Source organism: Neophocaena asiaeorientalis, unplaced genomic scaffold, assembly GCF_003031525.2.
Source record: "Neophocaena asiaeorientalis asiaeorientalis breed wild unplaced genomic scaffold, Neophocaena_asiaeorientalis_V1.1 scaffold328, whole genome shotgun sequence".
NCBI lineage: Eukaryota > Metazoa > Chordata > Mammalia > Artiodactyla > Phocoenidae > Neophocaena > Neophocaena asiaeorientalis.
This window is the reverse complement of record NW_020174432.1, coordinates 525,885-542,416: the sequence shown is the minus strand read 5'-3', so window position 1 is coordinate 542,416 and position 16,532 is coordinate 525,885. Positions and strand designations below refer to the sequence as shown.

Here is a 16,532-nt window from a genome sequence, read left to right as displayed (position 1 = left end):
CAAGTTATGCAGTTGTATTTAATTGCTGGGATAGTCGTCTTTGCTAGAATCCGAAGGTACGTTAGGAAAACTTTACAGGAGTGCTAAGATCATATGCAATCAAGGAAGACGGGAGCTTATGTGTGACGGGGGTTTACAAGTCTATAGTCACTTTAAAGGAAACAAGAGTGTGTATAGCTTTTTTTTTTTCTTTCTCACATTCATTTCCATTATGGTTTATTACAGGATATTGAATATATCGATAGTTCCCTAGTGTGTATAGCTTTATAGCACTGGCCACTACTTTGAAGTTTCCCAAGAATTTCAGCTGTGAGGAATGGAAAAGGATGTGATAAAAGATGTTGGATACAAAGTTTGACTCCATGAAGACACTTTCTTAGGTAAGGAATATATAATTCATTAAATACCTGTAAAACCTTTCCTTGGGGACTTTCTTCGAAAGATAACAGTTGCTGGTAGAGGGGTTCCAGCGTCTTTCTTGCCACTTTTGTTTTCCTTTTGGCTATGCAGACTCCATTATCTAATAGATACACCTTTACATATGGTGCTTGGGAAAGAAAACACAGAGGAGAGTTAAGTGATGAGCTATGGTTATGGAACACCCAGCTTACAGGTGACATCTGCCACAGCTTAACCTTAGGCTGGAAGATCCAGCGGTCAAAAAATCACTGGCCTTTCCACATTACGTCAAAATCATTAGCTAAACAATCGATAACTATCAGCCATTCAGGTAGTTTTAGGCAATGTTAACATAGCATCTGAGTTGATTACTATTTTGCCATCAACTGGTTATATGGATTTGAACAACCGCGTTAAAAAAAGGAGAAATGCTTCCAGTCCCTAACAATTTCAAGAAAGATGTCTCGCTCAGTTTTTCATGTGTCAATACTTAAATCTAATTAAACGTGCTTGAAATTAGATTGTTTTACTCACCCATCCCCACAAATCATTGATCACTCAAAAGGGTTTATTTATTGATGGTGTGGATACACAACAGGGGTGGGGTTTGATGTAATATGTTCAAATTAGCCAGGAAGAGGCAACTAATTATGAATACCATGGGTTCAAGTTTTTCTGACAGACTCTTCATAAAAACATTTTCGTGCATGTACAAACTGCAGAATTCTTTCTAGCAGAGTCAGTTGACTAAGCGCCAAGACGTTTATGAACACAACCGTCTTAATCACCACTGCAAGGTTGTACAATAGGTAACAACATACATTACAATTTGGAATTTCTGCAGGGACAGGGAAGCTAGAGATTCAAAATTACAGTTCAGTCAGTGGAGGTGCTGAGGGGAGAAACCAAGTTTCAGAATTGTTCTATACATCAGATCCAGTGTTCTCTACATCTCTGCATCAGATATCTGGAATCTGTGGCATTCCCCATGGCTCGAAGCACCTTAGATTATGACATTTCGGTATGAAATATGTGACATCACAATAAAAACTTATAATGGTGCCTCTCTATACATTACAGGAAGTAAGAATCTTAGAATGTCCTTCACATATGGGCTTATGCTACTTTGGGAACCTGTAACTATTTTTATTCCAATTCCAGGACTCTAAGGATTCTTAAGGAGAATTTAGAAGCTCCAGATAAACTGAAGAATAACACAAAACACTAGCTAACAAGAACTTATGTACATGTCATACAAAATGAATGTGATAGGTTTTGTTTTGCAGTGGTTTCTCATTTATCAAAATTTATCTAACGACTTGTCTTATCCCCATCTGGCCACTCTCACTGGGTGCTCACTCAGGACAAACACACAAAGTACCACTTAACTGTCTCATTTATTAGTATCCTTGATCATTTAAGAGCAAAGTTTCCAGTATCTAATCAAAAACAAAGTCTCTGAATTGAAAAGTGTGGACTATGAACAATAATAGAAGAATCTCTTCTGTTCTTACCTGGCAGTGTCTTGGAACCTGGTTTTACAACAAGGCCACGGGCCCGAATGATTTCCACCTCCAGCTGTCCCTTTTTGTCCATCATTCCTACCTGAATGTCACCTAATGGCGTGTGAGGAAGAAACAAACAGTGAGAGAAATGTTTGTGCCAAAGACCTTGGTTTAACATTGTTTCATCATTTCCTACATCTTTTCCTAAATCTTTTCCTAAATTCAAATATATTTAAAAATTTATCAATGATACTTTACTTTAAAAAGCATACAAATTAAAATGGAAAAATTTAGTCAGTTTTTTGTTTAAATCTAAGATACTCATTCCTGATAATACTGTTAAAGATCCTATGAAATTAAAGAATGTGAGTTTCAATAATCTAAAAGAAAAACAATGAATCACGTGACAAATTCTTACCCATGGCAGGTGTGGCCAGAGTCTGGCGCCCCACTAGCTGGGCAGGGCCAAGGCCATCCAGAAAATCACTGAATTGGCTATCAGAGGCCAAGCGGACACCAGGGAAAATCAGACTAAAAGTAAAATAACACACAGGATTAAACCCTCCACTCCTGTTTCCATCTAGCCCCCTTTCCGTGGCAGGAGCAGCTGGTACCACTATTTTGCCACTTACATTAATTGGATCCCAACCTCCCCACTGCACCTCCATGGCTCTCCCTCCTTATCCTCTAGCAGCCCTCGTCCTGTATTGCAAGCCTCTGTTTATGTGCCTTTCTTTTCCGTGTCTGGAGGGCATGAACTGTGATTTCTATGTATAGCACTCAGTACACTTTGAGCACTTATTCCATGACAGGCATTAGCATACTGAATCTCTTAGCTGCACTATGACAGAGGTTCTATTATTTAACCCATTTTATCGATGAAGAAAGTCTTCAGATCAGATCATTCCCATCAACACCCAAACACACTGCTATTTCTTCCACCTTAAAAAAATCCCTTTCCTAACCTCCTTCCCTTCCCAGCTACCGCCCAGTTTCTCTCCTTGGAACTTCGTAGAGCTGTCTCTATGTACCATCTTCAATTTCTTTCCTCTCATTCTCCTTTGAAAATCGAATCAGTTTTTCCTTGCTCTCTTCCTCAATTTTTCTCCACTCCACCAAAATTTCTCTGATCAAGGTTACCTAACAGCCACAGTGGTAAATCCGACAGTTAATACTCCAGACTTGTCTAATTGAACATATTAGCCTCATTTGACCCAACCGATCCCTCCCTCTTCCTTGAAATACTTTCTCCACTTTGCTTCCTGGACTCTCTAGCCTCCTGGTTTTCCTCTTTGGCTATTCTTCCTCAGTCTCCTTTGCTAATTTTGCCACTAAATATAGGAGGCTCCATCTTTTGACTTCTTCTCTTCAAGCCATCATTTTCTCTTTCTGTATTGCTGCAACAGCCTTCTGAATGATCTCCCCATTGCCACCTTTCTCTCCACTCCCACAGCAATCAGAGTGATCTGTTAAAACTGAAGCCAGATAATGTCAGGCCTCTGCTCACAATCCTCCATTGGTTTCTCATCTCGATCTGGGTAAAAGCAAAGTCCTTGCAATGATGTATAAAGACAATACAACCTGTCCACCCCTGCCCCCCATATCTTAATTCCTAGTTTTTTACTATTCCTGCCCTCATTCCCCGGTGCTGCCATTCCCACTACTGATGCCAGGTAAGCTCCAGCCTCAGTGTTGCTTCAGCCTGAAATGTTCTTCCTTCAGACATTCACGTGTTCACTAACTTCCTTCAGATTTTAAATCAAACGTGCCCTTTCCCCTGTCTAACCTACATAAAACCCTACCCTTAACCTCTGCCATCTCTTCTCTCACCTTTTTCTCCTTAGCACTTATACCACCTAATCTATTATAAGCACTTATACCACCTAATCTATTATATATTAAATATTATATATTTTCCTAATTTTTCTTGTATTTGAACAATTTTTCAAGTTTATTGTCCATCTTATCTGTTAGACTGTAAGTTTGATGAGGGTAGGGTTTTTTTTCTTATTTGTTCACTGATACATATCCAGCACTAGAACCATGCCTGAAATACTGTAAGTACTTGTTAACCTCAATCAATTAATTAAAATGAATCTTAAAAAAATTACATAACTTGCCCAAGTTTCTATAGCACCAAAAAACAGATTAGAATTTAAGCCTAAATGATTCTAAAGCCTATGGTCTAACCACCAACTGATTTTTGCTTCCTCGGATGACATATATCCCCAACTCATAGCAAAGTGCCTAGAACACTAGAAGGTATGGAAATATCTGTTGAATGAATTTATGAGTATTCATCCCATTTCTCCAATAAGACTATAAACACCTGGAGCACAGGGGTCATAGTTTGAACATTTTTATATCCCTAACAGCGTCTAACGCAGTGCTTTGCAGTGATGAGTGCGCACTGCACATTTCTTTTTTCCTTGATTCTCCATCTCTTTTAAGACTTCCTTGATTAACGTCAAATCTATTTCGTCCCCCAAGCTTAATTAATTCCCAAATATACAGTTACTCTGAACATTTTTAATGCTTCCATAAATATCCCATATAACCTTACTTACAAATGTATGGAAACCATATATATCTCGTATTTATATAACTGTGCTAGACAAATGATCCCTAGGGCAAATCATCAACACTGCCAGCGGCTCGCCTATGGCCTCACACCTGTGAACTGACTACACATACGTTGCCTAAGCACCTGATGCTTCCATGGTGATGACAGATGAGGTCAGTAAACCCCACTCTCCTCTATTAATGTCCTTTACGCACCCATCTACGATCTGCAGTTGCTAATTATTGTTAATTTGTTGGTGACAGGGCTGTACAATCTTGACAAATGCTTTAAAAATATCTCAAACACAGTGGAGTCAAGGGAAAGCTACATGATAACTACATAAAGGAAAGGCTCACCAACTTTGCGGCATTTCATTTTGGCTGTTACATTTATCGGAACTGTTTGTTACTGGATGGAACTAAGTATGTATCGATATTCTATATTTTTTAGTAATAACTCTTAGAGCAAGGATTTTAAAAAATTAGCATCGTACATGTGGCATGGGCACAAGTGCTTATTATTTCTGTGCTTTTATGTATTATTTCAAGGTAGGGCAAACTTCTATTTGTGACAGTCACATTTTAGCATCTTGCCCTTAAATTGAAACACTTTATCCCCAAACCTATTTCCATTGATATAAAAAGCCAGATATGTCACATTTCTCAGTGGAAGGGTAAGCAAAAGTTTTCTTCACAGCAAATCAGCCAGTGAAAGTTGAAATGGTGCTATAGGGCATATGAGTTAGCTTTGGTGAAAGCACAGAGAGTGAGGTAGAGAAGAAGGTCTCCAGCAAGGCACGGAGACCACGGCACAGCCAGCATCACTCACTTTCCTTCTGAGCTATAGCTGTTCATGCTGCCATCTGTAGATTCTCGGCTTGCCTGTCGAGTCATCCAGTTCCTCATTTCCACAGCCAAGCCTGTTTCTGTACTTCTCTGCACGGTGCTCCGTAGCTTTTTACCACTGGCTTCTGCACGGACAGAAAACAAAAGGGGTGATAGTTTTGTCATCATCATCTGGTAACAAAAAATAGCAGCCAATGCTTTGAGGTCCTCAGATGAAGAACCTGCATAAATACAAAATGCTTTTACGGAGGAGACAGAGAGAAAAGGTATTTCAAATCACGTCTTGTTGAGGGATGAAAACTTTCTAAAAAATCTTCAAGAAGCACAAAATACCATTGTTTTATTTTCATTTAAAACAGTGTTCAAATTGGTAACAAAAGGAACAAAAAGGTTCAAGCTATGTAAAATAAGCTTTGTTTTCATTGTAATATTTAGATCAAGATTAATTTATGCCTTTTTCTTTTTTCTTTTTTTTTGTCATAGTCAAAGAAGTAGGCCTTCACATTATTTCCAAAGAATAGGTGGTGAGTAATCCTCAATTCTAGCTTTAACTTTCACACAAAAACCTGTTTTTGCAGGGTGATCAGTATTAGAAAGCAAAGAAAGCTACCCTAAGGAGATAGCCTCGCCTGATAACACTTTCACACCTGTACGTCAGTTTCAGAGAGGGTCTCATAAGGAATGCAAAACCCAGCAACGCCATGTGAAAAAAGAGCTTTTAAATTTTTGGTCCTGGATAGTCATGTTCTTAAGGATCTTCAACAGTTTGAATAGGAGGTTTGCTTATGGAAGCCAATTAGAAGACCAAACAGGAAACTGAGTCAAGTACCACAGATGTAACAGAGGTACGAAGTGCCATCTGCAGAGGTCAGGGAGGAAGGAGCATCACAGAGGGAGTTGGGACTTGAGCTGGGCTTGAAAAATGGGCAGATTGGGATCCAAGAAACAGCCCCAGTTATCAAAGGCCTTGCATGTTGGAATGTGGAGCTGAGAGATGACTGAAGCTGGAGCAACAGGGGGATGGTTCAAATTACTTGTATTAATTTACTTCCTGTCAGGTCTAAATATTTATCCACATTGACTATTCGTATCATTAGTATTTTGGGATATGGTAAGCTCTTTTAGTGCCTGGTATTAATAATTGCATTTTAGATCAATAAATATTTGGTGATGTTGACAGTGACTTGTGGAAATCCTTTCCATCAAACCTCTTGGAATATCTGCTCACCATTTTGAAACACTGCTTTAAATTTCATCTCTTCTCCACTTCCAACTTTAATGTACATCAAAATGCTTTAAAAAGTATACATAAAATATGTTATCACTGATCTACAACTCAGTTCCATAATCTGAGCCTCTTTTAGATAATTGATAGTAAAACATGTTGTACTGATATGAACTACTGAGAGGAGCTAAAGCATCCCCCATTGATGACAGAAGGCTCTTCCTTCCAGAGAAATGGTTAATTAATACATGTAAAAAGTGAGAAAATTTTAAAATTACCAATTGGCAACCTCCAGTGGAATAAATGATTCAAATAAGGCACATCAATGGATGCTAATGCCATGAGATAAAAGGATATTCATATGAACCAAAAAAATCAGCCCACAAATTAGTTCTAATTGTTAAAGGAAAACAGGTACTTTACTACTGGGAAACCTGGCTATTGCCATCTTAATCAGGTGAGCAAACATAGCACTAATAGTGGGGCAATCACTGTAGCACCTATCAAGCTGTTCTAGACAAAAGTACACAACCTGTTTCTAATCAGGTCTTTGCAACCAACTTCTAAGTTTTCAAAAATAGAGAGGCTAGAATAACAAGATAAAGGATACACACACACAAAATCAAACAAACCCAGAGCATGGGATTTTGTTCAAGAGAATTGACTTAGTCTCTTAAAGTTAATATCATGAAAACTAACAAGGTGGGGGAATTGTTCCAGCTTTAAAAATACCACAGGGATGTAACTATTAAATGCTATAAGTATACTTTGACTGGTTTCTTTTCAAGAAAAAAACAACAAAAAAAGAAACCCTAAAAGCAAAACACTGAAAGCAATGTTAGGACAAGTAGGGAAAATATGAATATGAATTGAGTATTAGATGGGATAAGAAAATTGTTAATTTCCTTAGGTAGATAGTGGCATGTATTATAAAAAATTTCCTTATCGTTAGGAGATACATACGCTGAAGTATTTAGACATGAAATGTTATATTGTTTGCAACTTACTTTCGAACAGTATAGCAAAAAATACACATATACATGAAGAGGATTAAATAATAACAAAAAGGATGGGGATGAAGAGTAGACCTTGATAGCCATACATTCAATATTTATGATTTCATTTGAGAGTGATCCCCAAATGGCCACATTAAACTGAATGAAGTTAAGTCAGACAGAGAAAAACATATCATATGATATCGCTTATATGTGGAATCTAAAAAAATGGTACAAATGAACTTAGTTACAAAACAGAAATAGAGTCACTGATGTAGAAAACAAACTTATGGTTACCAGGGAATAAAGGGTGGGGGAGGGATAAATTGGGAGATTGGGAATGACATATAGACACTACTATGTATAAAATGGGTAACTAATAAGAACCTACTGTATAGCACAGGGTACTCAGTACTCTGTAATGATCTATATGGAAAAGAAATCTAAAAAAGAGTGGATGCATGTATGTGTATAACTGGTTCACTTTGCTGTACAGCAGAAACTAACACAACATTGTAAATCAACTATACTCCAAACAAAATTAATAAAAAAAAAAGTAGTAAAATTTTGTCCAGGTGTGAACTGGAATCATGAAAGGTGCTGGGCTGGTGTGAGGGAGCCACAGGCCAATGGCTGAGTCCTGGCCTCTCCGTGTAGCTTTACCATTCACTTCCTGTGAAGAGTGCCTATGAAGCATGAAAAACCACCCCCAAGTGAGATATACAACTTCAGTGACGTTTGAAAATGCAGAATGAGGATAAGTACAGAAAACATGACTTCCTAAAGGTCTCAGGACATGGCCTTTGCAGTGTCAAAAATCTACTGGTTTTCATGTAATGCCTGACTCTTATCACAGCAAAAGTGACTTGAAAATCTGCTATTACAGGCTGATGAGAACTAGTGACCATTTGGCAAAGAATAACAATACAACGAGCATGTAATCCTTTTGTTCACAGATTGCTTTTTACATGTGTCCTCTACAGAACAACTCTCCTAATCCCCATTTTACAGATCCAGTATCCAGGGGCCCCAGCAGGTTACACAATTCCCTGAAGCCAAACAAAAAATGACAGAACCAGAGTTTATACACAGTTCCCTGACTCCAAGTTCTCTGCTATTCACTATTTTGTTGTCAATATAACCAATGGGTAGCTTGGACAGCTGTCCATGGCGAGGATACTAAGCTAACTCTATGAGTGCATGTGGAAGGCCCTGCTAGAAGCAGCTGGTGGGGTGGAAAGAGCAGAGAATAGTGAAGAGGTCAGGCCCTGGTGTCCAGCTGTTTCTCTTAGAATCCCTACTCTATCATGTACTAGCTGGGTGACATGAAGCAAGTTACCTTCTCTGTGACTCAGCTTTCTCAAACTGTGAAATGGCAATGATAGTAATGCCTACCTGATATAATTTTTGTGACAGTTAAGGAAAATAATGTATTTAAAGTGCTTAGGATAGTGCCTGCTATATAGAAAATCTTCAATTAATGGTACTGTCATTATTTCTACCAGAAAGGAAATCAGAAAACATGTATTCTAGGCCAATCTTTATCACTGACTAGCTGGCTCTATGGCCTTCTCTGAGTCATATCCCTCTCCGAGTTTCAGGTTCCTCATTTATGAAAAAAAAAAACAAAGGAGGGGGCTTCCCTGGTGACGCAGCGGTTGAGAGTCCACCTGCTGATGCAGGGGACACGGGTTCATGCCCCGGTCCGGGAAGATCCCACATGCCGCAGAGCGGCTGGGCCCGTGAGCCATGGCCGCTGAGCCTGCGCTCCGCAACGGGAGAGGCCACAACAGTGAGAGGCCGGCGTACCACAAAAACAAACTAACAAAAGAACAAAGGAGGGGGAGGGTGCTAGAAGATCTCTGATCTCTTTTAGCTCTAAAGTCTATGAGTTTGTGTTATTAATGAATGACCAAGACCGTGATTAATAGCATATATTGAGGAGATAAGGCTACTCCCTGTCATCTGATGGAATCAAAGCATTCTAGGCATATGCTGAGCATTTAATAGCTTTTTTTTCTTTTTTTGCGGTACGCGGGCCTCTCACTGTTGTGGCCTCTCCCGTTGCGGAGCGCAGGCTCAGCGGCCATGGCTCACGGGCCCAGCCGCTTCGCGGCACGTGGGATCTTCCCGGACCGGGGCACGAACCCGTGTCCCCTGCATCGGCAGGCGGACTCTCAACCACTGTGCCACCAGGAAAGCCCTATAATAGCTTTTTAAAATATGTCTTTTAAATGTACTTTTATATGATATATTTATAGACTTATTTAAAAAGTATGTATTTTTCTTTTTTTTTAACATCTTTATTGGAGTACAATTGCTTTACAATGGTATGTTAGTTTCTGCTTTATAACAAAGTGAATCGGCCCTACATATACATACATCCCCATATCTCCTCCCTCTTGCACCTCCTTCCCACCCTCTCTATCCCACCCCTCTAGGTGGACACAAAGCACGGAGCTGACCTCCCTATGCTATGTGGCTGCTTCCCACTAGCTATCTATTTTAAAGTGTGTATTTTTCAATACCATAAATCCTTTGCATCACATTCACAATAAAAGTAATTTAACCTAAATATAATTCATTATGGTGATTCACATTTAATGTTTTGAATGCTGTCATGTTATTCAACCTAAAAACTGAATCTATATAACAGAATGCCTATATAAAGTATAGTAGGCAGAATTCTAAGATGGCCCCCATGACTATGTTACTTTACATGGCAAGAGGGATTGTGCAAGCATAATTAAGGTTACTAACCAGTTGACCTAAAGATAGAAAGATTATCTCGGTGGGCCTAACACATCCACATGAAAACTTTAAAAGCAGAGTGCTTTCTCTGGCTGGTTCCAGAAAAGTCAATCAGGGAGATCTGAAACACAAGAAGGATTTGGTGTACCTTTCCTGGCTTGAAGATGGAGGGGACCATGTGGGAAGGTCCTGAGAGCAGCCGTCAGCAATGCCTAGCCTGACAGGCAGCAAAAAACTGGATTCTTCCAACAGCCTGAATGATCCTGGAAGCTGACTTTCCCCCAGAGCCTCCGGACAAGAACTCAGCCCAGCCTACACGCTGATTTCAGCCATGCAATACCCTAAGCAGGATCCCAGTCATGGCCTGCCAGACATGTGTCCTACAGAACTGTGAACTAATAAATGGGTGTTGTTTTAAGCTGGTAAAAATATGTGATAATTATCAAGCAACAACAGGTAATTCTTTAGATTATTTTTTTAATGGGAGATCTATAAAAATAACCTGTTGTGACCACAGGAGTAGAACAACTGAAATTATCTGTAAGAACTCAACAGCGATGATAAGAAAAAGTATGTATTTTAAAAAGTATATATACATATATACACTACATACATATCATATATTTATATATATGATATGTGTGTGTGTATAAAGATGTTTAAAAATACTCAGGTAGCAAACCACAAAACTAAGGCCCAGATTACGTTGTTGCAGAGTTCTTAAACCACTCATTTTGGTGTGGTATTTTAAGCTGAAGTATATTTGGAGAAGGTGCCTGTAGGTAAAAATCAAGTTCTTGAATTACAAAAGATCACAAGCATAAAGCAACACAGGAGGTGTCCTTGTTATTCTGCTCTACTTAGTCTGATGACTCATTTGCTTGGTGCCCTCTAAAGTCAAAGAAAGCCACCTGAGTAAATAAACAACCAAAGTGTCAGTTTCCCGTAACAATGCTGAAAACCAGGAAACCCTTTGAGTGACTTGACAACAAAAATCAAAAAGTCCTCCAAATGTAAAATAGATTGCTAGTGGGAAGCAGCTGCATAGCACAGGGAGATCAGCTGGGTGCTTTGTGACCACCTAGAGGGGTGGGATAGGGAGGGTGGGAGGGAGGGAGATGCAAGAGGGAAGAGATATGGGAACATATTTATATGTATAACTGATTCACTTTGTTATAAAGCAGAAACTAACACACCATTGTAAAGCAATTATACTCCAATAAAGAGGTTAAAAAAAAAAAAAGGCCCTCTCTGCTACTGATTGGAAAACTCTCCTAAGCCCCAAGATGAGACTCACAATTAAATGCCTAACTTATTGTCAGGGCGACCTCTTTCCAAATCTTGGGTCCACAGAACCCATTCCCGCTTGCTCTCACCTGGAAAGTCTCATCCCCTTTTGCAGACAGACTCACTTTAGACTCAAGATTTTCATGATGTTAATATGGGAAGTGATTTATGGAAACAGGCTGAAGACAGGTTGGTAGATTCTGAAAAATGACTTCCCGTCAGCAGATACTACATCTGGACATAAAGAGGTTGATTTATTTACCTGTTTGGTCCTGCAAGACCTCAATATGGGGACACTCATGAGTAGATTACTGTAGTTGTGTATAAAAGCTTGTCGGGGCTTCTTACTATAATAAACATAATTCAAATCTCAGAAAGTTTAAACAAAATACGGACAAATATCTGACAATTTCTTTTGGGCTAATCCAGGATTGGCATTAACAATTAAAATAAACAGAAATTAACAGTTGACTTCCAAAATTGTTTCAAAGTTTAACACAAATCCATTCATTCCAACAGCTTTGTCACAGCTATTACGAAGTAGTAAGTGAGCTACAAGTAGAGGTCACAATTATGGTAGACATTAGGGCTGTCTAAATATATGCACATTTCCCTCATTTATAAAGTTCAGTGTGGTCATGTAACTTGCTTGGCCAATGAAATGTGAGCAAAACTGGTCTGTGTAACTTTAGGGTAGAAGCTTCAAATCCAACAATGTATAAAAAGAATTACACACCATGATGAAATGGGATTTATCCCAGTTATGCAATGCTGTTTCAACTTTCAAAAGTCAACTAATGTAATGCATCACATCAACAGGCTAGAAAAGAAAAATCACATGATGGTATCAACAGGTGCAGAAAAAGCATTCAACAAAATCCAACACCTATTCATCATACAAACTCTCAGTAAAGTAGGAATAGAGAAGGGCTTCCTCAACTTGACAAAGAATATCTACAAAAAACTTACAGCTAACATCATACTTAATAGTGAGAAACTTGAAGCTTTCCCACCAAGATCAGATACAAAGCAAGAATTTTCCTTCTCACCACTCCTTTTAACATCATACCGAAAGTTCTAGCTAATGCAATAAAACAATAAAAGGAAATAAAAGGTATAGAGATTGAGAAGAAAGAAAGAAAACTCTCTTTGTTCACAGGCAGCATGACTGTCTATGTAGAAAATCTGAAAGAATCGACATAAAAACTCCTGGAACTAGTAAGTGATTACAGCAAGGTTGCCAAATAGAAGGTTAATATACAAAAGTCAATTGCTTTCCTGTATGCCAGCATGAACAGGTGGAATTTGAAATTAAAAACACAGTATCATTTACATTAGCATCCAAAATATGAACTACTTAGGTATAAATCTAACAAAATATGTACAAGACCTATATGAGGAAAACTACAAAACTCTGATGAATAACATCAAAGAAGAACTAAATAAATGGAGAACTATTCCATATTCATGGATAGGAAGACTCAATACTGTTGATATGTCAGGTCTTCCCAACTTGATCTATAGATTCAACGCAATCCCGATCAAAATGCCAGCAAGTTATTTTGTAGATATTGACAAACTGATTATAAAGTTTAAATGGAGAGCAAAAGACCCAGAATCACCAACACAATATTGAAGAAGAATAAAGTTGGAAGATTGATACTACCCAACTTCAAGAGTTACTATAAAGCTACAGTAATCAGGACAGTGGTACTGGTGAAAGAATAGACAAGTAGATCAATGGAACAGAAATATAGAACCCAGAAATAGACCCACATAAATATAGTACACTGATATTTGACAAAGGAGCCAAGGTAATACAATGGAGCAGAGACAGTCTCTTCAACAAATGGTGCTGGAATAACTGGATATTCACATGCAAAAAAAAAAAGAAACAAAGAAAGAAAAAAAAGAATCTAGATACAGACCTTAAACCCTTCACAAAAATTAACTCAAAATGAATCACAGACCTAAATGTAAAATGTAAAACTATAAAACTTCTGGAAAATCTAGATGACCTTGAGTATGGTGATGACTTTTTAGATACAACACCAACAGCATGATCCATGAAATACAGAATCGATAAGCTGGACTTCATTAAAATTAAAAAGTTCTGCCCTGCAAAATATCCTGCCAGGAGAATGAGAAGATAAGCCACTGGCTGGAAGAAAATATTTGCAAAAGACATATCCAATAATGGACTGTTATCCAAAATATACAAAGAACTCTTAAAACTCAACAATAAGAAAACAGACAACCTGATTATAAGATGGGCCAAACACCCTAACAGATACCTCACCAAGTAAGATAGTACATAGGTGGCAAATAATCATATGAAAAGGTGCTCTACATCATATGTCATCAGGGAAATGCAAATTAAAACAATGGGATACCAGTACACACCTATGAGAATGGTCAAAATTTAGAACACTGACAACACCAAATGCCGGTGAGGATGTGGAGCAACAGGAACTCTCATGCAGTGCAAACTGGTACAGCCACTCTGGAAAACAATTTGGTGGCTCCTTACAAGAGAAAGAGACTGCCCCAGAGAATCAGAACACTCTGCTCCTGTTGTTATTACTTGTTAATATTGTTAATAATTATTAATCCTTATTTTAGCAAGAAATAAAACCAAGCTTATGACTCTTTTGCAGTAAGATCATTCTTTTTCCATAAAAGTTGAGGCTTATCATTTTGGTTTTTTTTTTTTTTTTTTTTTTATTAGTGACTTTATTTATTTTTGGCTACCCTGCATGGCATGCGGGATCTTAGTTCCCCGACCAGGGATTGAACCTACACCCCCTGCAGTGGAAGTGTGGAGTCTTAACCACTGGACCACCAGGGAAGTCCCTCATCTTGGTATTCTTAACACATTTAAATATAAGAAATTATAGCTCTCACTGTACTCTTTTGGGGGTTGTCCTTTCTATGGTACTTTTTTGTTCCTACTACCTGACGTTGCTATTATGGCAAATGAAATTATTTAGAAAATTGTCCCCCCTGCTTTTTGGCTTTTCTTTTTTTTTTAACTGACATCTGTCCCTGGTCACGCATCAGCCCACTGATATTTGTGCCTGTTTCTCTCTCAAAAATGGACATGAAATATCACGAACCTCTTCTTAACTCTCAAGTTAGCTATTTTGAGGCAGCATTTTTGTGGTGAGAAGAGCATGCCATTTTAGAATCAGATGATATGAGTTCAAGTCTTTATTCGATCATTAGCAAACTCTGGGCAGGTAACTTCCTTTCCAAAGCTCAGAGTTCTTTTGTGCAAACCTGAGGTCAGACCTAGCCTATGTCATAGAATATATGAAATGTAGTGGTATTTAATGAGTAGTGATAAATAAGGACCAGATACTGTAAGCTCTGTGAAAAAGTTTTGAAAACTGTAAAATGCTATACAAATCCTTCTTTGAAAAATGACTGGAATAATGTGAAATTATCCTAAACTTGCAGGAAGAAAACTATATATAAAAAAGTGAGGGGCTTCCCTGGTGGCGCAGTGGTTGAGTCCGCCTGCCGATGCAGGGGACGTGGGTTCGTGCCCTGGTCTGGGAGGATCCCACATGCCGCGGAGCGGCTGGGCCCGTGAGCCATGGCTGCTGAGCCTGCGCGTCCGGAGCTTGCGCTCCGCAATGGGAGAGGTCACAAAGTGAGAGGCCCGCGTACCGCAAAAAAAAAAAAAAGTGGGGCCTTGCCATAGAAATGGGGAGAGCCCGCTGGCCAAACTGGATTAAGGGGTTGCTTTCCCACACAAACCCACAGATTTCAGATGATATCAAGGTGGTTGCCATTGAGAACAAAGGAAGTAGGCAGGGCACAGAGGGTGGAAACTAAAAGAACAGAATCTCGAGGCTTAAAATCTTTGTCCAATGAGGTGTTTGGTTGGAGTCACTCACACTTGAAACTGGCTGGAATCAAACAGCCTCCTGAATTTTTGAAGGATCTGTATAGAAAAAAATAATTACTAGCCCATTTACAAAAGCCTGTTCAGGAATTCCCTGGCTGTCCAGTGGTTAGGACTCCATGCTTTCATTGCTGTGGGCCTGGGTTTGATCCCTGGTTGGGGAGCTGTGCAGCATGGCCAAAAAATTAAAAAAATATATATTAAAAAAAAAGCCTGTTCAACCCCTAAGGTAACTCCTACTTTTTTCCTAATCTGCACTAGGAAGAAGTGGGCTACGAAAGCTATGAAACCCCCTCTTCAATGCAAACCTTTGTGGTCATAAAGAATAAAGGACAAAGAAACACTTTCCAGAAAACAGAACCCAGGGGCCCAGATGAGTAAACCAAGAAACGTATTCTACTCTCAATCTTCGCCATTCCCTCCAAGTGGGCAAATTCCTGTGGATGAAAATTTTTATTTTGGTTATCCTGCTGCTGCTTTACCATTTAAATTGGATGTACTGGAGGCAGATACTGCGTCTTTAGGTTTACAGGTCACTATAACCTGGAAAGCCACATGTGGATATGAAGGAGAGGACCATACATCACTCAAAGATCCTAGATTTCAATCTGCATGGTATATGGATGACATTTTAAGGTTGTCTTTCTGGGGGAGGGATTGACTATGTTCTATATGCAAAATAAAAATGTCCACAGATATTTTGGGTGGCCAAATCTGCAGGAAAAGTTAAAATTAAGAGAGCCACATATACTTTACCTTATTGAGCAAAGACCAAATAGCAAGCCAGTATTTTTAAAGACTTAAAAATAGGTAATTAGGCTGAGCTTAACGTTTCCCCCCCCCCACCCCGCCCCGCAATGGTAATTATATAATTAGATGGATATTTGTTAGGGTTTTTGGCTCACCAGCATTTGAAACCTCTTCCTATGTATGAGAAATAACCCATCCTTTAACTGTAGAAGCTAAAATTGTCAGCTGTCATTTTTCCAATCTGCCTGGCAATTACGACGTGAGTAAGTGGCTGAGGTTCTGCTGATCAGATACCACCGCCC

General features: G+C 38.9%; 1 protein-coding gene across 18 annotated transcripts in view; it reads right to left on the bottom strand.

Moving 5' to 3' along the window:
* Positions 1-16,532, bottom strand: part of RIMS2 (regulating synaptic membrane exocytosis 2) — a 348,709-nt gene that overhangs the window by 2,965 nt on the left and 329,212 nt on the right. For 16 of the 18 annotated variants that reach the window (XM_024756898.1, XM_024756907.1, XM_024756911.1 and 13 more), the window contains 4 exons: positions 5,296-5,437; positions 2,323-2,435; positions 1,914-2,015; positions 408-547 (listed from right to left, as the gene is read on the bottom strand). In XM_024756898.1, coding sequence (XP_024612666.1) covers positions 408-547; positions 1,914-2,015; positions 2,323-2,435; positions 5,296-5,437 — 497 coding nt within the window. The remainder of the gene's footprint in view (positions 1-407; positions 548-1,913; positions 2,016-2,322; positions 2,436-5,295; positions 5,438-16,532) is intronic. The other 2 variants (XM_024756914.1, XM_024756916.1) reach the window with 2 other exon arrangements.